The sequence below is a fragment of the Lipophrys pholis genome (genome assembly GCF_963383615.2).
Source record: "Lipophrys pholis genome assembly, chromosome: 23".
NCBI lineage: Eukaryota > Metazoa > Chordata > Actinopteri > Blenniiformes > Blenniidae > Lipophrys > Lipophrys pholis.
In genome coordinates this window covers 7,709,393-7,735,861 of record NC_137645.1, presented here as the reverse complement: position 1 = coordinate 7,735,861, position 26,469 = coordinate 7,709,393, and the positions used below count along the sequence as shown (strand labels likewise).

Sequence of the window (26,469 nt, the reverse complement as noted above, 5' to 3'; positions counted from 1 at the left end):
ATGTGCCAGAGCCAGAGTGGCCCGATTGTGGGAGGAGTCAAATTGATACCTTGATTGGGATTGGCCAAACCCCCCCGATGACACTATATAGGGTTTGATTTCTGATTGGCTGGTTGGAGCGACACACTTTTTAAAAATTGAGAGAGAGGACAGACTTTCTGTACTTCTGGGGTCATTCCAGGTTTGAGGAGGATTATTACTTTTCGAAAACCACGAAAAAGTAGATTTTATATATAACAACTCCTCTAAGGTTCGAAAAACTTGGCTCACTGCCAATTCCAGTGACCCGGACGGGCGCGATTCACGACGTAGCCTCGTCCCAAATCGCCACGGCGACGCATCGGATCGAACGAATCAGGCTGCGGTTCGTCCACCACATTTCACTCGCTGCCTCGGATTAGTCGTTCCGGACGCCGCTGCCAGAAAGTGAGACTTTTCTCGCCGCCACTTCCTTCCGGTCGGACGAGGCGGGGGAGGGGGAGGCGGCGGCTTCCCTTCGCCGTAACTCAGGAGGCTGTCGGCTCCAGCGACCGTGGGAGGAGGCGTAAATCAGCGGCCGTCGGGGTGGTGGGGGTGGTGGGGGGTAGGGGGTGGTGTTGTCGTCAGTCTGGCCCGTCATCCCGCTGTCTCCAGCGCTGGCGGAGGTTCGCGCAACGGTTCACGGCGAGCACAGAAATGTCGCGGCGAGTCGACACCACCTTCATTCCTCCTCTCTCCCTCCTTGACCTCTTGTCCCCCCCCCCGCCCCCCCGCCCCTCGCCGCCGCCGCTTCCTTTCGCAAACAGAAGATCATCAATCCCGCAGCTTCGCTCACCGGTTTGACGGGAACTCTCGACAAATCGCCGCGTCGCCTCCTTGTCGTCAAATCGACCTTTCAAGGCCCTTTTGGCGTCGTCTCGCGTAAACCTCCAGGTATGTAACGAGGGGGGTGGGGTGGGGGGGGGACACGTCCAAACGTTACCACATCTTACAGAAATCCGGCTTGTTAATCCAGTAAATGAGTCTTCGTACGAGGGGGAACTTCCACACGGCACGAAGAAACAGAAACGATTGAAAACAGAACCGTCGTTTCAAAATCCGTCGCCTGAAGAGCAACCAGCGATTCGCAGAAAAGTCTTAAAAAATAGTAAAATGTAGAAGTGTAAACGCGAAGGAGCAACTTCATCTATTGACTCAGTCGCGGAGAAAAAAAAGGAAACATAGGAGAGGCTGAAAATGCAACTTTTGGAAAATGGCTCCCAAGGTGCAACTTTTTGAAAAAGTCCTTCTCGGTGGAGACGATAGCAAGTGCATCTTTTGAAAATGTCCCAGCTCTCTTTCCATGGAAATGCTAGGGTTAAAGCGCACAACTTTTTGAAAAATGTTCAAATTCGTCTCTGTGGAAACAAGGGAAAATAGAAGTTTTTGAAAATGTGAAAAAGTGTTTCCATGGAAACAAGGGACAACTCAATACTTGAAAATGTCCCGACTCTGTCTCTGTAGACGATAGCAAGTGCATCTTTTGAAAATGTCCCAGCTCTGTTTCCATGGAAATGTTAGGGTTTAAACGCACAACTTTTTGAAAATGTTCAAAAACAAGGGAAACAAGGGAAAATATAAGTTTTTGAAAATAAGCTTTTGAAAAAAAGCGTTTCCATGGAAACAAGGGACAAATCAATACTTGAAAATGTCCCGACTCTATCTCTGTGGACAAAAGCAAACGCACGGGGTGGAAAATGCAACTTTTCAACAATGCTTTGAATCCGTCTCCAGGTAGACGATTGACAACACAACTTTTGAAAAAACTCAGACTTGAGTTTCCATCGAAACAGGGAAAACACAACTTTTTGAAAATGCTTCAACTCTGCCTCTGTGGAAACGGTGCAACTTTTTTTTTAAAAACGCTCAGGCTCATTCTCCATGTTAGAGGAGGAAAACGCAACTTTTTGAAAACGCTGCTCTTTCTGTCCTTACAATGTCCATGTACTCCCGTTACTACTGTTTATACAGTACTGTCCTCTGTGCATGTGTGGGATGGTAACTACATAGTTTTCAACGGTTTCTGCCGTTGCCATGGAAACAGACCTCGTTTTCAAAACGAAGTTTTCCCTTGAAACGTCGTCATGGAAACGGGCTCTCAGAAGGTAAAAATCCTAAAATGATAAATCACACGTGGGCTATTAGCTTCATCGAAACCGATTTCATAAAAAATACGTGAACATGAACTTTTTACAAATCCGGAGGAATTCCTGCCAAAACAAGGCCCGAAGTGTTTTGGTCGTCAAGCCCCCCCCCCCCCCCCCCCCCCACGAGACCCACGTTGGACTCGTCTACACGCCATGTGTGTTGAGAGGCCGTCGCTGAATTTCCCGTATGCGTGCGATTCCCGACCTTGGACGTGGGTCTCACGGGGGAAGACCTCAAGAGTCCCGTCGGCCTCGGCTCCTCGGAACGCCGTCCTTCCCAGAAACTCCCCAAAACAAGCCCCTGTCACATATCTCATCCCGTCATGTCTGAAGCTTGGACGCCGCTTTTTGGAGGTGCGAGAGAACTGTGCTTGTCCCCGGCGAGTTCACAACCCGCCCCCCGGGGGCGAAACGTGCAGGGGCAGGAACCCGCCGTCATTAATAACCCAGAAATCCCAGGTCATAAAAGAAAATCAAAGAGCAGGGCAGGTCTGGATAATAAGCATCTCGGCGGCGATGACAACATGGCTGAGGAATGTTCCCGATCACGTCCACATGATGTCACCGCCGCCGCAGCTCGCTGGGCCAGATGGCGTACATGGTGCGACCCGCAGATGGTCATAGGGGCTGGGGGGGGGGTAAGGTCGCGGCGCGCTCGCAGCTACCGTGCCGGCGAGTTTTTTCAGATAATCACATGCTGTGCCAATAAACTGCGTCAGCGTGTTGGAGACGGAGTCCAAGGGTTTTCGAAAAGTTGCATTTTCTGCTTTCCATGAAGATTGAGTCAGAGTGTTTTCGAAAAGTTGCATTTTCTATGTTTGTTTTTTTTAATTGACGTTTTCCTATGTCTTCGCAGAGACAAATTTGAAACATTTCGTAAAAGTTGCAACTTTTCGATAACGTTCAAACTCAAGTCTTCATAGAGACGGGGGGGGGGGGACGTGCAACTTTTTGAAATGTGTGTTTCCAAAAAGTTACGCTCTCCCCTGTCTCCATGGAGACGAAGTCAAAGCATCTAATAAAAGTTGAATTCTCTGAGACGGAGTCGAAGTGTTTTCGAAAAGTTGCATTTTGTGTTTTTTGTTTTTTTTTAAATTGACGTTTTCCTCTCCTCTGCATTTCCTGAAAGTTGCAACTTTTCGAAAACGTTCCGACTCAAGTCTCCATAGAAACGGGAGGGGGGGAAATGCAACTTTTTGAAAATTTGGAGTGTTTCTAAAAATTTACGCTCTCCCCTGTCTCCATGGAGACGAAGTCAAAAGCATTGAACAAAAGTTGAATTCTCTCAGAGACGGAGTCGAAGTGTTTTCAGAAAGTTGCATTTTCACTTTCCATTCATCGATGGAAAAAAAACGCTCAGAAAGAACACGCAGAGCCATTGGCTAACAAGTGACTTTTCACAAAGTTTCACAGTCCATACGTCATCTTTTCATTCAGTCCCTGTATTTGATCTGGTGAAAAGACAGTGAGTCACAACTGTTGTGTTTCCCCACTAAGATTTACGTTTGTTTTACTGTTCTCTGCTTGGAAGGAAAAACGGAACGAACAAAGGAACCAGAATGAGCCAACTTGTTCTTTGTTCTCATTTCCTGGGTCGTTTTCCGTTCGTCCAACTCTGGCGGGTTCACAAGCAAAAACATTTCAAAATAAACTCCTTTTAAGGGATTTGGACACAATTCACTTTTAAACGTTCTATTGGAAGCTGCCCCCTCGACGGACTTTGGTTTCAGTCGAAAAAGAATGGTTTTCAAAAAGTTGTTTCCACAGAGACATAGTTGGAGTGTTTTTTAAAAGTTGTTTCCCTTTGTTTCAACGGAGACGGAATCAGAGCGTTTTCAAAAAGTCGAGTGTTCCCCCGTTTCCAGACAGACAGTCGGAGCGTTTTTGAAAAGTCGTGTTTTCTCCCTTTCCATGGAGACTTAGTCAGGGCGTTTTTGAAAAGTTGCGCTCTCTCTGTTTTCATGGAGACGGACTGTTTCCAAAAGGTTGGGATTTCCCCATTTCCATGGAGATCGATCGCATTTTCAAAAAGTTGCAGCCTCTGGAGCCTATGGAGACCAAGTGGGAGCATTTCCGAAAAGTTCAGTTTTCATTTAGACAGTGTTGATGTTTTCAAAAAGTTGCATTTTTTCCCATTTCCATGGAGGAGCATTTTTGAAAAGTTCTGTTTGCCCCGTTTTCATTGAGAGAATCTGAGCATTTCCGAAAAGTTGCATTCTCGAAACATCCTATTTTCCCCATTTCCAGTTTCAAAAACTCCCATCTTGGGATCCATTTCCAAAAAGTTGCACTTTCAATAGCCCCAAACACCGTAAACGGACCACTTAAACACCGAAAGTTTTCCGTCTTCACTTGTCTAGTAAACGGACTGGACTCAAGTCGGGTCTGTTTTGATAAACGCCGTCTTTTGAGACTCATAAGTGGGATCGGATTCGGCGCGCTTTCAAAAAGTTGCATTTCAGCGGCATGAACCCGGCTCCCTTCTGATTAATCGACCGCGGAGCAGCCGTCGGCGAGCGGTGACCTCATCTCGCAGAAGCAGCGGGAGTGTGAGAGCGAGAGCGGCGTCCTAACCATCAACAGATGTGACTTTTGAAACAGGAGTTCGCCGTTCGGCGAGAACACGCGGCCGTCGGCGTTCCTCGGATGGCGACCACGGCGGGTCCTGGGGTTTCACGCGACTCAAAATCCCGGATCGTTTGTTCCGGAAACGACTTCACGCCTCTCGTAGCGTTTTGTTCGTTTTTCCACTGGAGAGGCAACTTTTTGAAAATGCTACCGCTACCGGTCATGTGCACCATGGCGCTGCACTAAACAGTTGTCCTGCACATGCTCAGTAGATGACAATAACAACTGAGGCAAAAACGCAACTTTTGAAAACGCTTCGACTCAGTCTCTGTGGAAACAGGGAAAATGCAACTTTTGAAAAACGCCCTGATTGAGTCTCCATGGAAACTGGGGGTAACAAACTTCTCCGACTCTGTCTCCTTGGAAACGGGGGGGGTGCAACTTTTTGAAAATTTGGAGTCGTTCCGAAAAGTTGCGTTTCCCCTGCTTCCACGGAGACAGGCTCAAACAGAGTTTTCAAAAAGTCGTGTTTTCCATGGAGACGGAATCAAAGCACTTTTAGAAAGTTGCAGTTTTCCCCCTCAATTCCACGGCGACGGAGCGCTTTCAAAAAGCTGCGCGTTTCCCGTTTCTATGGACTTCGCGAGCCGGAGCGTGCACGCCGAAGTTTCGGCGGAGCGACACACTTCGGCCTTTTCTCCCGCTGCGATTAGCGGGGGGGGGAGACTATTTTTTCATGGCGGCCCGTCCTCCCCACCGACACGCTCGTTCTCGATGTCCAATTAAAACACCGTGACGTCATCGTCCCAAACCGGCACAGCACTTCCAAATACTTTTATAAACTGTTACGGAGACATGACAACATTGAGACACGGTAGAAAAGACAACGGCGGATTAACGGCTCACTAATAACGTGAAATAAAGACGCTATTATGGTAAAACCAAGAAACCCGGAGTTACGCGATGCACCTGAACGCACCACCCAAGTAACCAAAGTCCAGCTGAAGTTTTGTTCCGATCCCGCCAAAGTAAAAGTTAGCGGACCACCGAAAGCGACGACGACTCATCCCGAGGGGGAATCGCGGCAGTCCGTCGAGCCGTTTCACTCTAAAACCCACAAGGTGGCGCTGTGACAAAAAAAAGATCCCCGTTACGCCATGGGGCAGGGGAGAATTCCCAGAAACGGCGTTCCGTGCGCTCCAGCTTGGTGTAAACGTCTTCAATAAAAGCCCATCGTAAAAGTCGAGGACGTACTTGAGGTCATGGGAACAATAATGATGGAGTACTCCGGGTGGATTTTCCCCCTGTAATCCCGGAGACTTTTGATTTAACGCCGACATTACGTTGGATTACGAGGCCATTTGTACTCTGGCAGCGCCGCGCGGCTGGAGCTGGCGCCGGGATTTGGACCAGGGGGACGGTGCTCGGCGGGTAATTACAGGCGGTGTAGATCTAAAAGGAACGTCCCGTCCCGTCCCGCCTGGACGGACACTGACCTCTCGCGCTCCTGCTCCAGCAGGTTGGTGAACTCGTCGCTCTTCTTCATGAAGTCGCCGTGGTTCCGCTTCTCGTCCTCCAGCTTGTACAGGGCCTGTTTGTGCGACTGCTCCACCATCAGCAGCTGCTCCAGCATCCGCCGGTGGGTCTCCCGCTGCTTCTCCACCAACTTGTCCAGCTGTGGGCGGGGGGGTGGGGGGTGGGGGGGCAGAACACATCTGTCACATCTGGGCGGAACGCCGCCGACGCAGGTGTGCGAGGCCCCGTTTCCACGGCGACATTGGGAAAACAGTGGCGTTAGCATGCCAGGCCAACATTACGCTATAAACATTAGCTACGGGAGTGGAATCAGTCGGAGCATTTTCAAAAAAGTCGTATTCCCCCCCCCCTAAATTTCCACATAAATGGAGTCGTGGCGTTTTCGAAAAGTTGTATTGCCCCCCGTTTCCATGGAGACCGAATCAGAGCGTTTCCCTCCGTTTCCATGGAGACAGTCGGAGAACTTTTGAAAAGCCAAATGTCGCACGATTATCAAAAAGTTACATTTTCCCCCGTTTCCATGGACATAGTCGGAGAATTTTTGAAAAGTTGCATTTTCCCTCATTGCCATGGAGACGGAGTGTGACGTTTTCGTAAAGTTGCATTTTTCTCCATTTCTAACGAGACAGAGTGGGAGCATTTTCGAAACTTGACATCTTACCTATTCAGAGCATTTTCAAAAAGTTGCATTTCCACGCAGTTCCTAATGGAGATGGAGTCTGACTGTTATCGGAAGTTGCGTTTCCCCTCGTTTCCATGGAAACCGAGTGTTTTTGAAACGTTACATTTCCCCCCGTTTACACGAAGACTCAGTTGGAGTGCTTTTGAAAATCGGCATTTTCAATAGTTTCGAAGTAAACCAAGTTGGAATGTTTTTAAAAAGTTTAATTTTCCTCCAGTTCTATGGCGACAGAGTGTTTTCGAAAAGTTGCCTTTTCCCCCAAAGAACTATTTACCACAGAGGTGTTGCGCATGCTCGGTATCAGCGTTTCCGCCACCGTTTTCTACTTGGGACGGAGCCCGAGCATTTTCAAAATGTTCCACCTTGAGCACCGTTGTCGTGTAAACTGACCCCCCAAAACCCCAACAAATTTTTTTGCGTTTTCCACACGTAATGTTTGCGGTGTGACGACGTCAGAGTGGGCGTTACCTCCACCATGGGCGTCTCGTAGATGTCCTCCTGGAAGGCGTCGGCTTTGCCCTGGACGTCGTCTCGCTGCAGCGCCTGCAAGACCTTGGGAGGGGTGACGAAGCCGTATTTGGCCTCCAGGAGGGCCAGGTCGATCTTCTCCGCCTTCAGGACGGTGATCACTTCGTCTCTGGCCTGCGATGGGGAAAAAGACGGGATTAGGAAGATATCTGCTTTTTTTTTTTTTCAAAATGTGAGCTTGTCTGGGTTTCAACAAGCGGCACGCCGGTGGATTTACCTGCAGCTCTCCCTCCAGCAGGCTGAGGAGAAAGACCAGGTCGTCTCGGGAGAGGTCCCTGCCCTTCTCCCGGCGGACGCTCTTCGCCGCCGCCGTCGCGTCGCCGGCGTTCCCGCCGTTGCTGCTGCTGCTGCTGCTCCCGCCTCCGTTCTTGGGCGTCTTGTGGTTCCGCTGGACGGTGCCGGTGTCATCCAGCGCCTCCCGGTGTCGACTCCGACGCTCGGCCCGTCCCGAGGGGTCCTCTCGCGGGGGCTGCTGCGCCAGCGTGGCCTTGGTCACGTCCTCCAGGCTGCTGCTGCGAGAACGCATCTTCCTTCACCTGGCGAAGGAACAGGGCTGGTTAGTAGGTCCTGTGGAAACGGAACTTTTCGAAAACGCTCCGTCTCCATGGCAACTGGGTAAAACAATGTTGAAAATGCTCCGACTTTGCCTCTGTAAAAAAATGCAACTTGGGCGAACTCTCCATCGACATCTCTACGTAAACGAGGAGAGTGCAACATTTTGAAAACGTTCCTCGGAAACTTGGCGAAAAATCGCGACTTTTCCAAAACACTGCAACTGCTCATGGCAACTCGTGAGCCAACATTCTAACTACATCCTTTTTGGCGTTCTTGCCGTCTCCGTGTAAACGGACGCGATTTTCAAAAAGTTGTGCGTGTGAACACTGAACTTATCCGATTTGCGGTAAAACGATGACGTCGCCCGACGCTCTCAGCGACACTTAACGACGACAATGGCGGACTCCACGCTGCAGAAGCTACTGATGCTAATCGGTTCGCGTTTTGGCGTATCTGGTGAAGTCACGGCGCCCCCCCTACAGGCCTGGCATAGGTACTACACCACAGTGACGCGTGGACGGGATTCTTTTCAAGAAACGACCGGGGAAAGATGGTTTTGGCTCGTTTGGACGGGGTCCGGGACACTTTTGACGATGACTACCATTGGACCGATCTGCCAAGAGACCGATGTCCAACCTCCGGGTCCACGTTCCGTCGTCCCGCCATGTTTTTTATTAGACACTCGGCGGAACAGAGTCATCATCGCCACAGCTTCTCCGGCGGTGCCAAGGACTATTTCTGTCCTTCGTCCTTGTCCCGACAAATTTCCCCCCCAAACTGCCCGCCATCTTCCACAGCCGGTGAGCAAGGTGGTCTGGACGAAGGGGTTAACGCCGGGTTGGACGACCTCACGGGCTTACGAACAGGAAGCGTGGCCGCCTCCCCAAACGTCTGCTTGTACTTAAGACCCGTGTTCCTGCGAAGTCTGGTTATGAATGGAGCATTGAGACGTCCGCATGACGAACCCAACCACGACAAACAGACGCTCGGAAAAAAAAAAAACTCCCCGCGCCGAGTCGTTTATTAGCCTCCGGCTAAAGTAAACAACGTCCAAAAACCTGAGAGGGGTTTCTCTCTGCAAGACCGCAAGACGCGTCCGTCCACATGGTGGACACTGTAGCCGCCTTGGCCAACCGAAGACGCATCGTCACTACTGGTTGGTTGGAAGAAGCAGGGAACAATCTCCTGATGGAATCCGGTGCTTCAGCCACAAAACCGAATTCGCACGCTCCTAATTCATGTCTCCATTAATACCCCTGGGTATTTTAACCTGGACGGCGGCGGCGGCGGCGGCGGCGGCGGCGGCGGCGGCGGCGGCGGCGGCTTGAGAGACGGTGCGAATGCAAAAGTGCGGATTTAATTCGCCTCCGTCGGTTTGGGGAAACTCCAGATCACTTCTCAGCTCCTTCCAGAGTTATGGATATAAAACATTTTGATTTTTTAAAATTTTATTTGCAACGGATTTTCAGAATAAGGTCTAATTAGAAAAAAGATAAAATTAAGGGGAGAAAATGATATTAGTCAGTTTGAATCTTTTCAAAAATGAGGGGGGAGGAGGGGGGAGAAGAAATTATTGGGAAAAATGAAAAAATTTAGAAAAAAAACTTAAAATAGAAAATGGAAAAAATTGTGAAAAAAATTTGAACTGAAGAAAGACAAAAAAGAAAACGGGAAATTAGAAAAAAGGAAAAATAAACAAAAGAAAAGGTCACGAAGAAAGGAAAATTAAAAAAAGAAGAAAAAAGGAAAAAACAATAAAAAAAAAAAGGAAAAGAATTAAGAAAATGGGGAATGGTGTGGTGGGGGGTGGGGGTGGGGGTGGGGGTGGGGGGGTCGGGGGCTAAAACAGCTAAAACTGCTCTAATAATCAGGAAACACAGCGGCTCTAGTTGCTAAAACTGCTCCCAAAAAAAATCCATGAAAAATAGAAGAAACTCTAAAAAAGCGTCTCTAAATTCTATTTTCACAGTAATTTTCTTTTCTTCATGTTTTTTGGCGCCGGACACATTTCATTTGTTGTCAGATCCTGAAAACTCCCATGGTGGTGACGGGTTCAAACGCCGGTTCTGGAAAATTCCGCCAAACGTTGCGACTCTGATTGGCCGACACCGCCAGGCGTCGTGTTGGAACCTGCGGACTCTAAACAACACGCCGTCTTTTCCGCCGGCTGGAGTTCTTATGAACGGTGACGGCATGAGCGAGCGGCGTGTACGAAGCTGCCCGCAGACGGCTTCGTCCCTGCTCGTCCCGGATCCGTCGGTGTCGGGCGTCGTTTCGTCCAAAAAAAAAAACGACTCGTTTTTCGCTCGGTGCGAACGGGGATCGGTGCCAGGGGGCGACGTCGGGACCGGCAGGTGCTCGGAGATTACGTAACACTTCAGGAAGAACTGCAAATATGTGAGGGAGGGAGGGTGTGCTTGTTTATTGAGGGGAAACCAAGGTGGAACTTTTCGAAAACGGTCTGACTCCATGGAAACGGGGCAAATCGCAACTTTCACAAAACGTTCCGACGCCGTCCCCACGGAAATGGGGAAAACAACTGTTCAGAAACGCTCCGAACCCGTCTCCAGGAAAACTTTTAGAACTTTTCGAAAATGCTCCGACTCAATTCCGGTCTCCGTGGAAATGAGGGAAAACTCTACTTTTTGAAAGCGATCTGATTCCGCCTCCATTGAAACGGGGAAAACGCAACTTTTTGAAAATGCTCAAAATCCACTTCCATGGAAACAGGGTGAAAATGCGACTTTTTGAAAATGCACCAACTCAGTCTCTGTCTCCGTGGAAACGCAACTTCTTTGAAACGCTGCTCCTGTGCACCACAGCTGCAATAAATAGTACAACCGAATATCCATATACTCCCATTGCTAATGTTTATAGCGCGTTTTTGTCCGCGCGCGTTAAACTAAATAACCGCACCGATCGGTTCTTTCTTCTGGAGAAGACGACACAATTATTGACCTGATATCAAATTGTCTCACTTCCGTGAGTAAACTGAATAAAGCAACCAGGTCGATGTTCCACTCAATGGACCAATCCCATAATGCTTTGCACTGTGGACAACAGTTCTATGCTAACTCGACCAGGGTTGTGTGTGTGTGTGTGGGTTTTTGATATCTGCCTTTTCAAAAAGCTTCAGGCAGACCCACAGGTTGAACACCCACTTTTCCCACACCAAAACCGTTTCATAACGCCAACAGCTCACTGCGCGGAATTAGCATTATCGACAGCCCGGTTATTCATTCATTCCGTTAGCGCTCGTTGGGCTGCGCGGACGAGCCTAAAGCAAAGCCGTTACTGGAAGCGGTTGGCGGTTTTGGGACCGCCGATGTTTCGCCAACTTGGTCATTCATTCATTCATTCATTGAGAGGCCTCGCCAGGCAGACACCCGCCAGCCCATAAACCCCGCCGCAGCGTCCATCTCGTAATCGTTTCGCACCCCCCCCCCTACGTAGCTCTGAAAACGTTTCCCCAGATGTGATCCCGGAGTGCGCCCGTGCACTTCTGAATCAACAGGATGAAACGGACGCAAAAGCGGCGCGTTTCGCAACGCCAGTTGCTCGGCGGTGACTTCACCCTTCATGCGAGCGGAAAGTAGAGCCGTTAAAAAAGGCGGCGGGGTGAAAGGTGAGGAAGCAGGTGTGCTACAGGGAGACCTACCTCCACACACACACACACACACACACACACACACACACACACACACACACACACACACACACACACACACACACACACACACACACACACACACACACACACACACACACACACACACACACACACACACACACACACACACACACACACACACACACACACACACACACACACACACACACACACACACACACACACACACACACACAAATTACAGAGTAAATTCCTGCGGCCTGACATCACGCTGCTGTCAGGATGATTGAGGGGGGCGGCGGGGAGGGGGGGGGGGGGGGTGTTACAGATCAAAAGGGAAAGGGAAGAGGAGGGAGCTTATCCTCCCGAGGATCTTCTGCAGATTACTTACTGCACCCAGAGTGGAGCCAATCGCGGCTCGGGAGTCGTTCCTGGTGAAGTGAGGTGGAGCAGCGCTTCGCCGCTTTCAAAAAACCCCGCGGGATCGACGCAGCGGCGCCAAGAGGACTCTCCGTTGAGGGAAAACGCAGCAATGACGCAGCAGAACTCCGAGAATCACAATGAAATCTTTTTTTTTTTTTTCTCAGGGTTAGCCTCGAGGTCTATCCTGGGTTATCCTATGATTATCCTCGAGGTCTATACTGTGTTATCATATATAATCTGAGGTTATCCCAGGGTTCTATCCTCCATCATTCTAGGTTATCTGGATCCTCGAGGTTGACTTATATCATAGGTCATCCTCCAGGTTTTCTAGGTTTTTCAAGAGTTCTATCCTAAGTTCTTTTAGATTTCTATCCTAGACTTCTATCCTAGATTATCCTAGACTTCTATCCTAAATTTCTATCCTAGACTTCTATCCTAGATTATCCTAGACTTCTATCCTAAATTTCTATCCTAGACTTCTATCCTAGATTATCCTGGAGTTCCATCCTAGGTTATTCAAGAGTTTTATCATAGGTGACCGTCAGGTTCTATAGTAGGTGACCGTTGCGTCCCATCCTAGGTTATCCTCAGGTTCTATCCTAAGTTATCCTCAGGTTCTATCCTAAGTTATCCTCAGGTTCTATCCTAACTTATCCTCAGGTTCTATCCTAAGTTATCCTCGGGTTCTATCCTAGGTTTAATATCAGGTTATATCCAGGGCTATACTAGGGTTCGATCATGGTCAACGTCGGGTTCTACCCTACGTTATACTTGGGTTCTAGCCAAGGATATGCTACGGTTCTATGCTAGGATATGCTACGGTTCTACCATAGGTTATCGTGGGGTTTCTTTACTAGGTTATCCTCGGGTTCTATTGTAGGTATATTGTGTTATCTTAACCCACAGTTGTAGGATAACCGTAGTTCTTTGCTGCGTCGGTGTAGTTTCCATGTTCTTCGATTTTCTCCAACAGTTCCAAACACAAGCATGTCAGACTCTTTTAGTGGATGGATTATTGGATGGATTATTGGATGGATTATTGGATGGATTATTGGATGGATGGATTATTGGATGGATTATTGGATGGATTATTGGATGGATTATTGGATGGATTATTGGATGGATTATTGGATGGATTATTGGATGGATGGATTATTGGATGGATTATTGGATAGATGGATTATTGGATGGATTATTGGATGGATTATTGGATGGATTATTGGATGGATTATTGGATAGATGGATTATTGGTTCAAATTGCTAAACAGCCACACAGCACGCTCACTTTTCCCCATATGAACTAAAAAAAAAAAAAACGGAGTCGACATCCCACCAGAAAATCGATTGAACAAGCGGGCAGCCGTTTCCAGGGCGGAGGAGACGGTGTTCTCTCAGTCCGACCACACAGCCCTACGTCAGCCGGAGGTCAGCGCCACAGAAAACCCGATCGCATGCCGCTGCGGTCGGCGGTGACGAACGAGAGGCGGCGTGTTTCCAGCCGATCTCTCACTCCGTCCCACGTTCAGCTTTTCTTTTCCTTTTTGCATTTTCAAAATCCTCCGCACGTTCCTGGCAAAATTCCGTCTATTAGTTTTTGTCCGTGCACATCGTTATTCATCGCCGCGATTAAGCGCTCGCGTGTATGCGAGGCCACGGAACCGAGAGAGAGCGCGAGCGTGTTTCTGGCGCCACTTGACGATTAAAGTACAAACTCCCAAGGAGCCGGGGGGGGGGGTGGGGGGGGGGGGGGGGGGGGTGGGGGGGGGGTGCGGAGTTGGGATGAACTCATCCCGGTTTTTCTCCGGTTCAGTGGAAAAGTTTCTGGCAGAAACGGGAAGAAAACATCCTGAAATATGAACGACGGACTGATGTGATGTGTTCTTTAGAGTGCCGTTTGGCCTCCGGCTGTTTACGCATACCAAGTGTGTTTGCTCAGAGTGAAGACATCGGGTGGGGGGGGGGGGGGGGGGGGGACTAAAGGACTGTTTTAGTGAGCGAAGTTAATCCACTGTAAAATGTAAATATAGTTCAGCGTCGGATGCAGGAGAAGTGTTCACGGAACCCCCCCAAAAAAATTGCTGAAATGTTTACAAACAGTGAGGCTGTTTCCATGGTAACGGGTAGTGATCAGCCTCCGCCATCCCCCGCCCCCCCCCCCCACCCCTCCCTTTCCTCCCGGAGGTCGGCTGAGCCTCCACAAGAGGTTCCCCCGAGTGGATTTCAACTGTAACACGTTGAGGCCCGCTGGTGTTTAAAGCGTGGGGACGTGGGGACGTGGGACGTGGGGTCGTGGGGACGTGGGGACGTGGGGTCGTGGGGACGTGGGGACGTGGGGACGTGGGGTCGTGGGGACGTGGGGACGTGGGGTCGTGGGGACATGGGGACGTGTGCCGCTGCACTTTTGTTTCCGCGTTAAGGTCTCCGCTCGGAAACATGATGCAATCCTGAGAAATCCTCCGCGGCCGGCCCGCAGTGTGTTGTACCGTCAGCTCCCGGAGACGGACATCATGTACCTGGTATTTCTCATGACTGACGGATGAGAGGAGCACATGATCCCAACGGGAGACAAGAAAACCAGGAATGATAACTTAAAGTTAAACCCCTTCCTCCCTCCCTCCCTCCCTCCCTCCCTCCCTCCCTCCCTCCCTCCCTCCCTCCCTCCCTCCCTCCCTCCCTCCCTCCCTCCCTCCCTCCCTCCCTCCCTCCCTCCCTCCCTCCCTCCCTCCCTCCCTCCCTTCCTTCCTTCCTTCCTTCCTTCCTTCCTTCCTTCCTTCCTTCCTTCCTTCCTTCCTTCCTTCCTTCCTTCCTTCCTTCCTTCCTTCCTTCCTTCCTTCCTTCCTTCCTTCCTTCCTTCCTTCCTTCCTTCCTTCCTTCCTTCCTTCCCCTACATTACCTGCCTACCTTACTTAACTGCCTACTCATTTTACCTTACTAACCTACCTACCTAACCCTACCAACCTACCTTACCCTATCTACCTGCCTACCTTACTAACCTACCTAAATTGCTTAACTACCTTCCTACCTTACTTAATTGCCTACTCATTTTACCTTACTAACCTACCTACCTACCTTACCCTACCAACCTACTTTAACCGAACTTACTCTATCTACCTGCCTACCTTACTCGTCTGCCTAGCCACCTTGCCTACCTATTTTAACCAAACTTATCCTATCTACCTACCTAAATTACCTAACTACCTTCCTACCATACTTAACCAACTACCCACTTTACCTTACTTATCCTATCTACCTACCTAAATTACCTAACTACCCTATCTACCTTGCCTATCCACCTTACTTTACTCACCTACCTACCCCAACTAAACAACCAACCTACCCACCTTACTGACAAACCTACCTACCTACCTTACCCAACTGACCTACCTACAATATGTTATTCTAAAAAAGTACAAAACACATGACTTTATACGTGTATTTCTAAAATGGTGTAACTTGCAGCAGTTTTCTTCATGGATCTTCTAGAAAAATACTAATAGATTATCTTTACTGAAGCCTCAAATATTCTAACAATATTCTCAAACGTTGCAGTGTAAACAAAACTTTTTCTGAAACGAAAACAAACAAACGTTGTCATGTAAACGGGACCTTAGATGATCCTTAGCTGATGATGCTATCAGACTACGTGGAGTTTGAGTTACTAGAATGGTACGTCTGTGCCTACTGAGCCAACTGATGAATTCCTTCTCACGCAGAAAGCTGAATAAAGCCGATAGAGGAGTCGAGATGTACCGCGTGAGGAAAACACCCGCCATTAATTCCAACCCTTCGCCCAGGCCGCTTCTTTACACTCACGATAAAGTGACGCTATGTTTAGCCGCGCGGCCTCATGTCAGCATCAATACATGTCCCGAACACGCCCAGTATATTTAACACCCGGGGATCGTCTGTCGGTGGTTTGGCAGGCGCTGCCCGCCCCCCGGTGTCATCAGACCGTAACCTCGCCTGGTGGGCAGCAGGTGATTATGAGGAGGAGGGTCCGGGGGGGATTGGAGCTGGCGGAGCGCCGCCGGGCGGCTAACTGGGTGGTGGAGGAGAGAGGGGGGTCGCTGGGTTCACTGGGCGCTGGAGCTTCGAACTGGGAACCTCGACTGCAGTTCCACAGACTATTAGAACCCCGAGTCCCTCCAGTGTGAACCGTAAGCATCATTGAATAGGGTTCTAGCCCCGGTTCTACCCTTGGTTCCGTTCGCTCGGACTCCAGATCGGGATATTGTCAATCGACACAATTATGGAACCATTAAATTCTCCCCCCTCGGTTTTTTTTTTTTTGTCCTTGAACATACCGCGACGTCTTCCTCGCCAGATAACGTGGGTTACAGGAAGAGCGGTTCGATTACCAGGACCGATAACGAGGAGAACAAACCAAACGCATCGGCACGTGTGTCACATCCCCGAAGCCGCGGTATCAATCGCTGCGTTTGAATCGGTTGGGCAACGTTTGAAGAAAACGTTGGGGATATACCCCCCCCCCCCCTGCCCCCCCCACTCCGGCCTCCCAAAGCGACAGAGCAGCTCCAGACAGATCCAGTGTTTGGAAGGTGCGAATGGCTTTAATGGCCTGTCAGCACACAGGCCACCGAGGGGGGGGGGGGGGGCGAAGACGGATCGTCGGCGGGCCGTAAAGAAACCAGGACCCTCTCGGCTTCGCCTGCAAAAGCTGCCAAATCAACATAAAGCACCCGAAGAAACTCCATGTAGGTTTTTATTAATGCAAACATAAACAAGCTTTTTTTTTTTCAGCTCATCAAACTTGTATTGCCTCAACAATGTCTTTAGTTTCAGCAGTGACAGAAGCCGCCAACAACTGGACCAGCCAGCAGAGGGCAGCACTTCTTCATTTTTTAGGCAAGGCCTTGAGCATTTGTGCTTCAAATGACGGTGCAGTAACCTGCAGTAGTGTACACACAGGGGCATGCCTTCAACATTTTGGTATTTTAGTTAGAGAATGTCAAAATGTGGTGCGTTGAATCGTCATATACTTTCAAAAAACAAACGATTTCCTCAACAAAATGAGAGAAAATCGTGACTGAAATACCTCAAAAAAAAAAAAAAAAGGAATATAGGTATTTGTACGGAGCGTGCATGCATTAACTGTGGCTTACAACCGTCCGAGACGGAGGATTGACCCGGGGAGGATTACGGGGGGGGGGGGGGGGGGGGGGGTCACAGCGTCCATCACCTGGTCCGCATGCTGTCACTTTGCCCTCGGCCCACGTGGAAAACGTTTGGATTTCCAAAAGTCGGTCAGACTGTCGCCAATTAACGCGGCGGCTCGGAGCACCTCGATAGGAGAACGGCGAGATCAGAGCTCAGAACTATCTAAAGGACATTATGAAAGCCACCGAAGCAGGGATGTTAAAACCGACAGAAATAATAGAATTACAGACATTATGTTTAAAGCCAAAAACACTCATTAAACAAAACGTGTATTTTAGTTGCTTGTGTAAAAATATGGAATTTCTCAACTACAGGATTTAAACGGTTGTATGGATATTTGTTGATTTTAAATAATGTATGGATGCAGAAAACATTGAAAACTTGAAATCTAAACTGCATCAATTGTTTTCGAGCTTGTACATTTTGTTTATTTATATATGTATATATATATATATATATATATATATATATATATATATATATATATATATATATATATATATATTTATTTTTTTTTTTTTTTATAAATTCTGGTTCCACTTTGATGAAAGGAACCAATAAATTAATTACATAAGGAAATTAAATAAAAGCCGCTTCGTCCTCAACTTGAAGAGAACCGCAATCTTGTACGCCGGTTCACATTTGCGCAGCAGCAGCAGAACCGACGGCGTTCCCGTCAGCCTCAGCTGTTCTGCCCGTCCAACGCCCACCGGCGTTTGAGTTAGCATGCTAACATGCTAAACTGAGACGGCGACGGACAGACTAGCGTGTTGGCGTCGCACACCGCGAGTATGTAGGAACGCCGCTGTTAGCATTCAGCGAGGAGCACTTTACGGTGTAGCTGGAGATTTCAGAATTGTTTTAAAAAAAAAAAAATTAAAAAAAAACATTGGTTCTTTTTGCTTGTAATCCAAACTGTCCAGCGGCGGACAAACCCGCGGCTAAAAGTAGGAGGTCATCCAATCTGGAGCGCAGTGAAGGAAAGACCGGAGTCAAGAGGCGGACACGTTCAGGCATCGAGACTTAAATTTACACTCGGAGAATTCGCGACGTGAAGGAGCTCTAACGGCAAAACGAGCGAGTCCGGTCGCCGTCGCCGCGGCTTTGTCAAAACAAGAGAACAACTGAAAAAGACAAACTGTGGCGGGTTTGACAACCGCCGGCGGGCGCGTGGCGGTCGGTCCGCGCTGCTGCTGGGGGCTCCAGATGTCGGCGATTCACGGGAAGATTAGCAGTTTGTTGACACGCTCGAGCTCCGCGTTAAAGTCTTAAACCCACACGACCTGCGGCGGGATCCGCGGCCGAATCCGCGGCTGCCACAGCGCAAAGTCGCCGGGACAGAAAATATGCTAGGAAATGTCTTTTTCTACAGTTTTTGATTGTAACAAAACTTCTCGAGAATATTACAATATTAATGATTTTCCCTTCCCGTCTTGAATTGACCTTTTGGCTAAGCCCCGCCCCCAAACAACCGAATAGCATTCCGCTACCAACTGAGGCAGTCGCCAGTTCATTAGAGCCGCTTCATGGCGATACGGGTTCGTATCTGGTTGTACCAGAAAATGTAAACTGGCCTGTTTGGCATTGGGGGAGAAGATTTAGAAAATTGGATGTTTCTCAGTACACAAGTATGTACTTGTATGTACTTGTCGACTACGTACATGCAAGTATTTACTCAGAAGTATGGACTTTCTGAATTTCTAACCAAACTCATCCAACAAATGCATATTCCTTAAAAATGCGGGCCAATTTGACAGGAAAGTACTTTCCAGTGGTATAGCACTCCCAATACGACAGCGAGTTTATATTTGCTGGATTCAAACTGTTTTTCTTGTTTTTCGCTGTAGTGTGGAACATTATTCCCATAAGCGAATCCCGCGATGTACTTTTGAAGTTTCCAGCGATTCCGAGGGACGGGGAGTTCGTCCCACTTGAAGACGCATCCCGGAGTATTCCCAGAGTACTTATTGTCGATTCGGGACAGCTGTCGTTCCTTTAAACCGTCGTCATCCGGGGAACGAGCCTGCGTGGATCCAACTCCTGCGTCTAAAATTATAATTACATGTGGGGGGGGCCTTTCTCTGCCTCCTTCCCTCTATTTGACCCCCCCGCCCCCCTCTCTGGAGGACGTCTGCTGGCACGGTTGCCCGGCAACCTCAAATGTGTCGCACCTTTGGATATTTACAAGTCAAATGTCTCGGCTCTAATTATACCGTAGACCTTGTGACAGCCGGCGATTGACCGACCTTCTCCAGGATCAGGCGCTTCGGCGAGGTCCCTTCCTCAAAACAGGACGCTACGGTAACGATGAGAAACTACGGAACTCCGTGCGTCCCGAAGCTCGGGATCCTGTGATCCTGGCGGTGGATGAGGATATAGCAGTACTTCTTAGAGGGGAGTATTTGCGACAGGTCGGTGGGTTTAAACCCCACGTCTGCGTCCGTCTGTCCGTCCGGCCCCCCCCTTTGCAGTATGAGAATAGCATTGTGGATTACATGAGATTGCCGGGCGAGGTTACGTAAGAGTCGCCGTGCTTTTCTAACCTGGCGAATCTTAACGTTGATCCGTTTACACGAAACTCTATTCGGGGCTGTATGATTTATACCGAGCCATTTCTTCCTAATCCCTGTGTGGCAGTCGTTTCTGGCCATATTGAGAGGTACCCCTTCCACTGCTCCATCAGCTGACTCATTGTTTCCTCTGAGAAAAGATCTTTGTAGTTTACTGGTTACGAGCTGGATGCTGGTGCACCGCCGGGTTTAAACGGTGAGTCATCACTGCAGACGAGAGGATGAAGAAGAAAAAAGAAAAGAAAAAAAAAACGCGTTTCCATTCGGGTTCGATGCAACCGATTCACAAAGAAAGACGATCGCGGCGATCAGAGGGATGCAAAGCGGTGCGCCGCAGTTCATCCGTCATTATTTGGACGGAGACCTCTGAAGCACCATTGTGGCTTTGGCCCTCCCGGCGCCGGTCGTGACTCATCCTGTCAGACGGGTGTAACGAACCCCTCTTCCTCCCTCACCGCCGCTATTTGCTCTCTCGAGCTCTGGGCCTCGTCTAAAGTCGACCAAACAACGGAATTCAGCTCCTTTTACACGAAAGCGTGAAAAACACGTCGTTTTTATGCATTTTCCCTTCAGAAAAGTTTCACAATTACACGGCACTGTTCTGAAAAGTTCCGGGGTTTTTTCTCCTCGTTTACACTGAGACAGTTCGAGCATTTTCGAAAAGTTCGGTTTCCCCCCCAAAAATGGCATTTTCCTGTGTTTCTATCTAGACAGAGTTGAATTGTTTTAAAAAAAATTATGTTTTCCTCCATTTCCATGGAGACAGAGTCAGAGCATTTTCAAAAATTGCCTTTTCTTCTCACCCGTTTCCATGGAGATGGACCGTTTTCAAAAAGTCACGTTTCCACCCCGTTTCTATGGAGACGGAAACAGCGTTTTCCCAAAAAAGTCTATTGTCCCCAAAGAAAATGTTTCTCAGGAAGGAGGAGTCGGCACTTTTTTTATTTTTTTAATCAGCGCTTTTTCAAAAAGTTGCACATTTCTCCATTTCTGTGGGGAGCGAGTATGACTGAAAATGGCATTTTCCTCAGTTTCCAGAGAGCATTTTCAAAAAGTTGCATTTTACCTCCCCAATCCATGGAGACAGAGTTGGACCCTTTTCAAAAAAGTTGCCTTTTCCCTCAGATTCCAATCCAGACAGAGCCAAAGCATTTTCAAAAAGTTTTACCATGGGAGCCATTTTCAAAAAGTTGCACCCCCCCCCCCTTGATTGAGCCTGAGCATTTCCAAAAAGTGTCATTTTCACCTGTTTACACGGCAACGGTAAGGATTTTCAGCGACTCCACGCACCATTTTGTAAAAAGACGCTCGAAACGTAACGAAAGTTTAGCGTTTTCACTTTAACTCTTGCGTTCTTCCCGTCTCTTCCTCTTCAGCTCTTCGCGTCTCTACAAACAAGAGGTAGCGCGGAACATGTTAGTGGGTCATCAGAAAATAGCCCGATAATTGACCCCCGTCATTTAGCGAACGCGCGGGCCGCGCGAGACTCGCCGAGCCCACTCGCATCCCGTTTCTATAGCGACGGCAAAAACACGGCGAGGTACAACAATGGCGGGGCTTAAGCTCCCAGAGCCGCGCTGCATATTTAGCATCCCGCCGCCACCTGTGTCACTTCATCCAATCATGTTACTTATGCCGAGAATTTCACAACCAGAGCCGAGCGGCCCGGCGGGAACACGACGCAGGAATAGCAGCGAGGAGCGCCGGGCATGATGGGAGTGCCGCGTATAGACGTCGCTTATATAATGCACCGCCGCGTCGATCGTTATATAATCCAGTGTGGAAGAAATCCGACGGTAACGGAGGGAAAAGGAGCAGTGCAGTTTGAGTTGTTTTTGCAAGTAAAATCACGTCTATTTTTTTAAACATTCAAAAATATTTTTATTTTTAAATTTTTTTAGGACTTCTTTTAAACTTTTTAAAACATTGAAAATTTTCTATAAAGTTTAAGTCAGACTCGAATGGTGGAAATTTTGGAGCATGGCCATGTTAGGAAAAGAAAAAAGGAGGTAAAAGAAATGGGAAAGTAAGAAAAAGGGGAAAAAGAAAAAAAGGAAAAAAAAGACAAAAAGGTGGGGAAAATTTTTGAAAAAAAGGATAGGAAAAAAAAAGACCCTCAAAAAAAAGAAAAAAGGGAAGAAATAGAAAATGGACAAATGAAAAAACGTGATCAAAAAAAGAAAGGATGAAACAAAAAAGGAGAAACACAAAAGGCTGAAAAAAGAGAAGAACATTTTTTTTTGAAAAGAATGGAAGAAAAAAAAATAAATAGAAAACAAAAAGGCGGGAAAAGGAAAAAGGGGGAAGAAAAGGTGAAGGAAAAAATGGGGAAAGAAAAGGATAAAAGAAATATGAAAGGAAAAATAGAAACAAGGAAAAAACAGAAAAAGAAAAAGGGGGAACAAAGATAGAAATGTAAAAAAGAAAAAAAAGGTGGTAGGAAAAAAAGAAGAAACAAAAGGAAGAAAGAAGAAAAGCAGGAAAGGGGAAAATAAAGGTAAAAAGGGAGAGAATTAAGAAAAGATAGAAAAAAAGAATTATAAAATACAGTCAGATGACAACAACAAAAAACAATCTGGATTTCTGCACCTTCTCACAAGTTCAAGAAGCCGGAATCTCTATATAAAAATCCCGGAAAAGCAAATCGACGTTGCAACGTTCCGAAGCAGCCGAGCGTCTTTCTGCTGCATCATGGAAAGAAACGACCTGGTGGAGCGGCGGGCGGAGGAATCCGGCTGTATATTTAACATAGAACATAAAGAAGTGACGGCGCTGACGCACGGACAAATCTCTGCAGTGCGGATGACGAGTAGGAATAGAAACAGGAAGTGAGAAGGGTTGAGCGTTGGTGGAGGAGACAAATGTCTCACTCAGGTCGTCAGCACAACAGGCCACCGGTTGGCGCTGTTGCTTGTTTTTGTAATGAAATCACACATTTCCATCGAGACGGAATAGGAGTGTTTTCAAAAAGTCCCCCCCCCCCCCCCGTTACAATCTAGACAATAGTATTTCTGTATATAATATATTTTCATAAAGTTGCATCTTTCGACGGAGTGGTAGTGTTTTCAAAAAGTAGCATTTTGCCTGTTACTACTGTGACAAGAGTAGGGGCGCTTTTAAAAAGGTTGCGTTTTCCTTGCTTCTGCAGTGACATGCAGGAAATTTGCAAAAAGTTGCACTTTTTTCCCCACAGAGTCAGAACATTTTCAAAATGTTGCATTTTCCTCCATTTCCATGGAGACTGAGTATTTTCAGAAAGTTGTTTCTCCTTAGGGGCATTTTCAAAAAGTTGCATTTCCTCCCCGTTTCCATAGAGTAAGACCATTTTTGAAGAATTCTACTTTGTGAGCCATTTTTTAAAAGTTGCATGCCCCCCTCCCCAACAGAGTCTCTGCATTTTCCAAAAAGTGGCATGTTTAGAGTGAAAATCCGTTGTTTTTGCGATTCCGGGTTAGAAACGTTTACGCGGCGATGTTTCGAGTTTGAACGCAGTGTTATTTCATTTTCAAGAATTTGCACGTTCAGGGACTCATGGGAACAGCTTCTGCGAAAGCACTCGGCTGGAGAAAGAGAGAGAGAAGGAGAGAGAGAGAGAGAGAGAGAGAGGAAGAGAGCGAGGCTAATGTTGGACAACACTGGCGTTTGGCTCCCGGTATATATAGCGCTCTTTTCCCAGAGCTCGGAGCCGCTGCCATTCCGTGGCGGAAACCGGATCCCCACTTCGCGAAAAACGAGCATGTGTCCCTCGATCCACACACTTCCTGGACCGTCCGACCCCAATCCCGCCCCTCGTTCTTGTAAGACACGGAACGCCGACGAGCAAGCATCGCCAACCGTCCAAATACTTGGAATTGATTGGCCCGTCCGTCCACCCCACCACCTCTCCCGGAGCACTGCTCCTCCACCTCCTGGTGTTTTCTCCGCTACGTTAATAAAAACATGACACCGCTCCGGGACCCTCATTCCAAAAACCCCCTTTCAAAATGTAACGCGACTCTTTTATTGATTCCCGTCGGACGAACGACTTTTTTCTTTTGGCGCCGGTTCAAGCCGGCGATTGGGCGTCCCGTCTCAAGGACGCTCCGCCCGAGGTCCGACCGGGAGTCACGGGGAGCCGCCGACACATGCGAACGAGACAGAACGAGAGCGGCGACCCACGAACTTCTCACCCGGCGTCTCCCCGCGCCATCGCGGGGATTCAATCCAACTTTATTTTAGAGAGCGCCAAATACGACGCGGTCGTTTTAAAGCGCTTTCACAGGAGGGGAAAACCAACGATTGTACGTGAAACCGGAAGAAGCCTGCGGAACCAGGTTCAAATCCTGGTTTGGGTAAGGAGGTAGGGATTCAGAAACGCCGGGAAACGCAACTTTTTTGTACTGACTAAAACTATCAAAGGAGCGTCTTTGATCTGCTTTTTAAAGCCTCATCAAGAGGATCTCCGCTTTGATTGGCTCTTGCACACACACGCACGCACGCACACACACACACGCACACGCACACACACACGCAAACACACACGGACACACACACACACACACTCGACACCAATCTCTCACTGATGAATCAAACACCTTCAATAAAGCCTTTGATCTAAGCCGTCTAATCCAGCCTTACAGCTGGTGAGGCTCAAGGTGCCAGGAGGTTTCGCCGTAAAGCACGTTCGGTTAATGGTCTTTGCCCCAGTATCCTCAAACTGTCAATCACCCTGAAAGAGGAGGTAGTTTTGCCGCCGATAAATATTGCAGATAAATATCCAAGGTAATCAAGGGTCTGCGTACCGGTTTGAACCTCTCCTGTCCCGATCTCGCGAACTCTCCGCACGAGTTAATCCGAGCACGTATACAATACAGCCGTCCAAACGGTCGACCCCACCCTAATTCCGCGCGGGTTACCGGCTCTTGTGTTGCCTCACAGTAGATTACCAGCACCAGAAGGCCGCGGCCCTACTGCCCCACTATCGTCCGCGCCTAAACCGATTAACTTGTCACTCCAAGTCATGTGCTAAAGCGTAAGCCCTTTAAAGCTGCATCTGGAGAGAGCGTGCCGGGGGTGCCCGTCTGTCAGCCCGGATACTCACCCACGGGTACATGGTGAGTACTGTAAAAGGTCCTCGATACAACCCGGCAAGTACTACGTGACGTCATGCATCACCATCCCTGTGCTACATGCTACATGCTAAAGCGTTTTAGGGCTCACACCGCAGCGATGCTACATGCTCCACATGATTAAAGTATGACGAGTACTCGTATCGGTACTCAGTATAGGTATTAGTTCTCATAATGGTCCTCGGTATGAGCAAGTTGCTAAATGTTAATAGTCGTGTATCGGTACTCAGTATCGGCTTTAGCTAAAGGTTTAGCATTCATATCAGTACTCGGTATCGGCATTAGCTAAAGGTTTAGGGTTTAGTACTCGTATCAGTACTCTGTATTAGTATTAGCTAAAAGTTAGTGCTCATATCGTTATGCCGTATCGGCACGAGCAAAAGGTTGACAGTGGTATTGGTACTCGGTATTGGAAAGTAGCTAAAGGCTTGTACCCATATCAGTAGCCGTTATTGGTATTAGCTCAAGGTTAGTACTCGTATCGGTACTCGGTATTAGCTCAAGGTTAGTACTCATGCCGGTACAAGCAAGTAACTAAAGGCTAGTACTCATATCGGCAATCTGTTATCGGCAGGCAGCTGGTACCCGTTCTTTAGTACAACGGTATCAGTGCCTCCCCAGCGATGATCTTTGTTAATCCACCGCGAAATCCCAACACATCGTCAAGGTGGGGATGAATTCATGTGTCGAGAAAATACTTCAGTGGACTGACATTTGACTGTTGTCTCTCTCCTGTGGTCCTCCGTGGGTTTCAAAACTGAGCCCCGTGTGCAGGCCTGGTAATTTGACCCCCCCCCCCCCCCACACCTACCCACCCCCACCCCTGGAACGTAGATACTGTATGACACTGCTCCAAGTTCACATGGACACGCTGCCCTTTGGAAATTCCCCGGCTGCAACCCATATGGCCGCGCCGCGCGGCGTCCACCCCGAGTATCACTGCACAGACGTGGATGAATTATCACCGCCGGCTTTGATGTGGCGGGCAAATTGACCAATGGGGCGTGCGCCCCCCCGCCAAGTGGCGGGGTCATATTCAACTATCGTCAGCATATCGAAAAGGATGGGCGATTCACTCGGAATAAGACTGAGACAGTTTTCGACCTCCTGGCCAAATCATTTCAACGCCAATTTAATCCGGTTAGATTGAATTAAGATCTGCGAGAATTTGCAACCCCGTTAGAGTCTACGGCCTCTAATCTCAATCTGTCCAATTAGCAAGCGGAGCGCTTTACCTCACAGGGTGTTTTGGGACAAATCCCCAAGTTTTAGAGCATCTTCACTTTGGGGAAAATAGTAAACATGCATGAAATATTCCCGAACTCGATGTGGCAAAAGAATTGTGGGAAAAGACCTGAGCTGGACGGTCACTGCATCGCACGGCGTCTCCGGTCTCACCTCTCACTGCCGACGCTTTAGTCCACAGTGCTGCTCCGCTGCCGTCGCCTCCGCAGTGACGAGCCCGCGACCTATCCTCGACGCGAGCGTCTCCCACCCCCTCTGGGTCCCTGCTCTCTCCTCCTCT

General features: G+C 48.5%; 1 protein-coding gene across 1 annotated transcript; it reads right to left on the bottom strand.

Moving 5' to 3' along the window:
- Positions 1–397: 397 nt before the first annotated feature.
- Positions 398–26,469, bottom strand: LOC308127604 (filamin A-interacting protein 1-like; the record flags this gene model as incomplete). Its single annotated transcript, XM_080492737.1, has 5 exons — positions 26,343–26,469; positions 7,697–8,015; positions 7,420–7,593; positions 6,230–6,408; positions 398–635 (listed from the first exon to the last, which is right to left on the bottom strand). Exons 2-5 carry the CDS (start codon positions 8,003–8,005, stop codon positions 398–400), a joined length of 900 nt encoding a protein of 299 aa, XP_080348863.1. The 5' UTR covers positions 8,006–8,015; positions 26,343–26,469.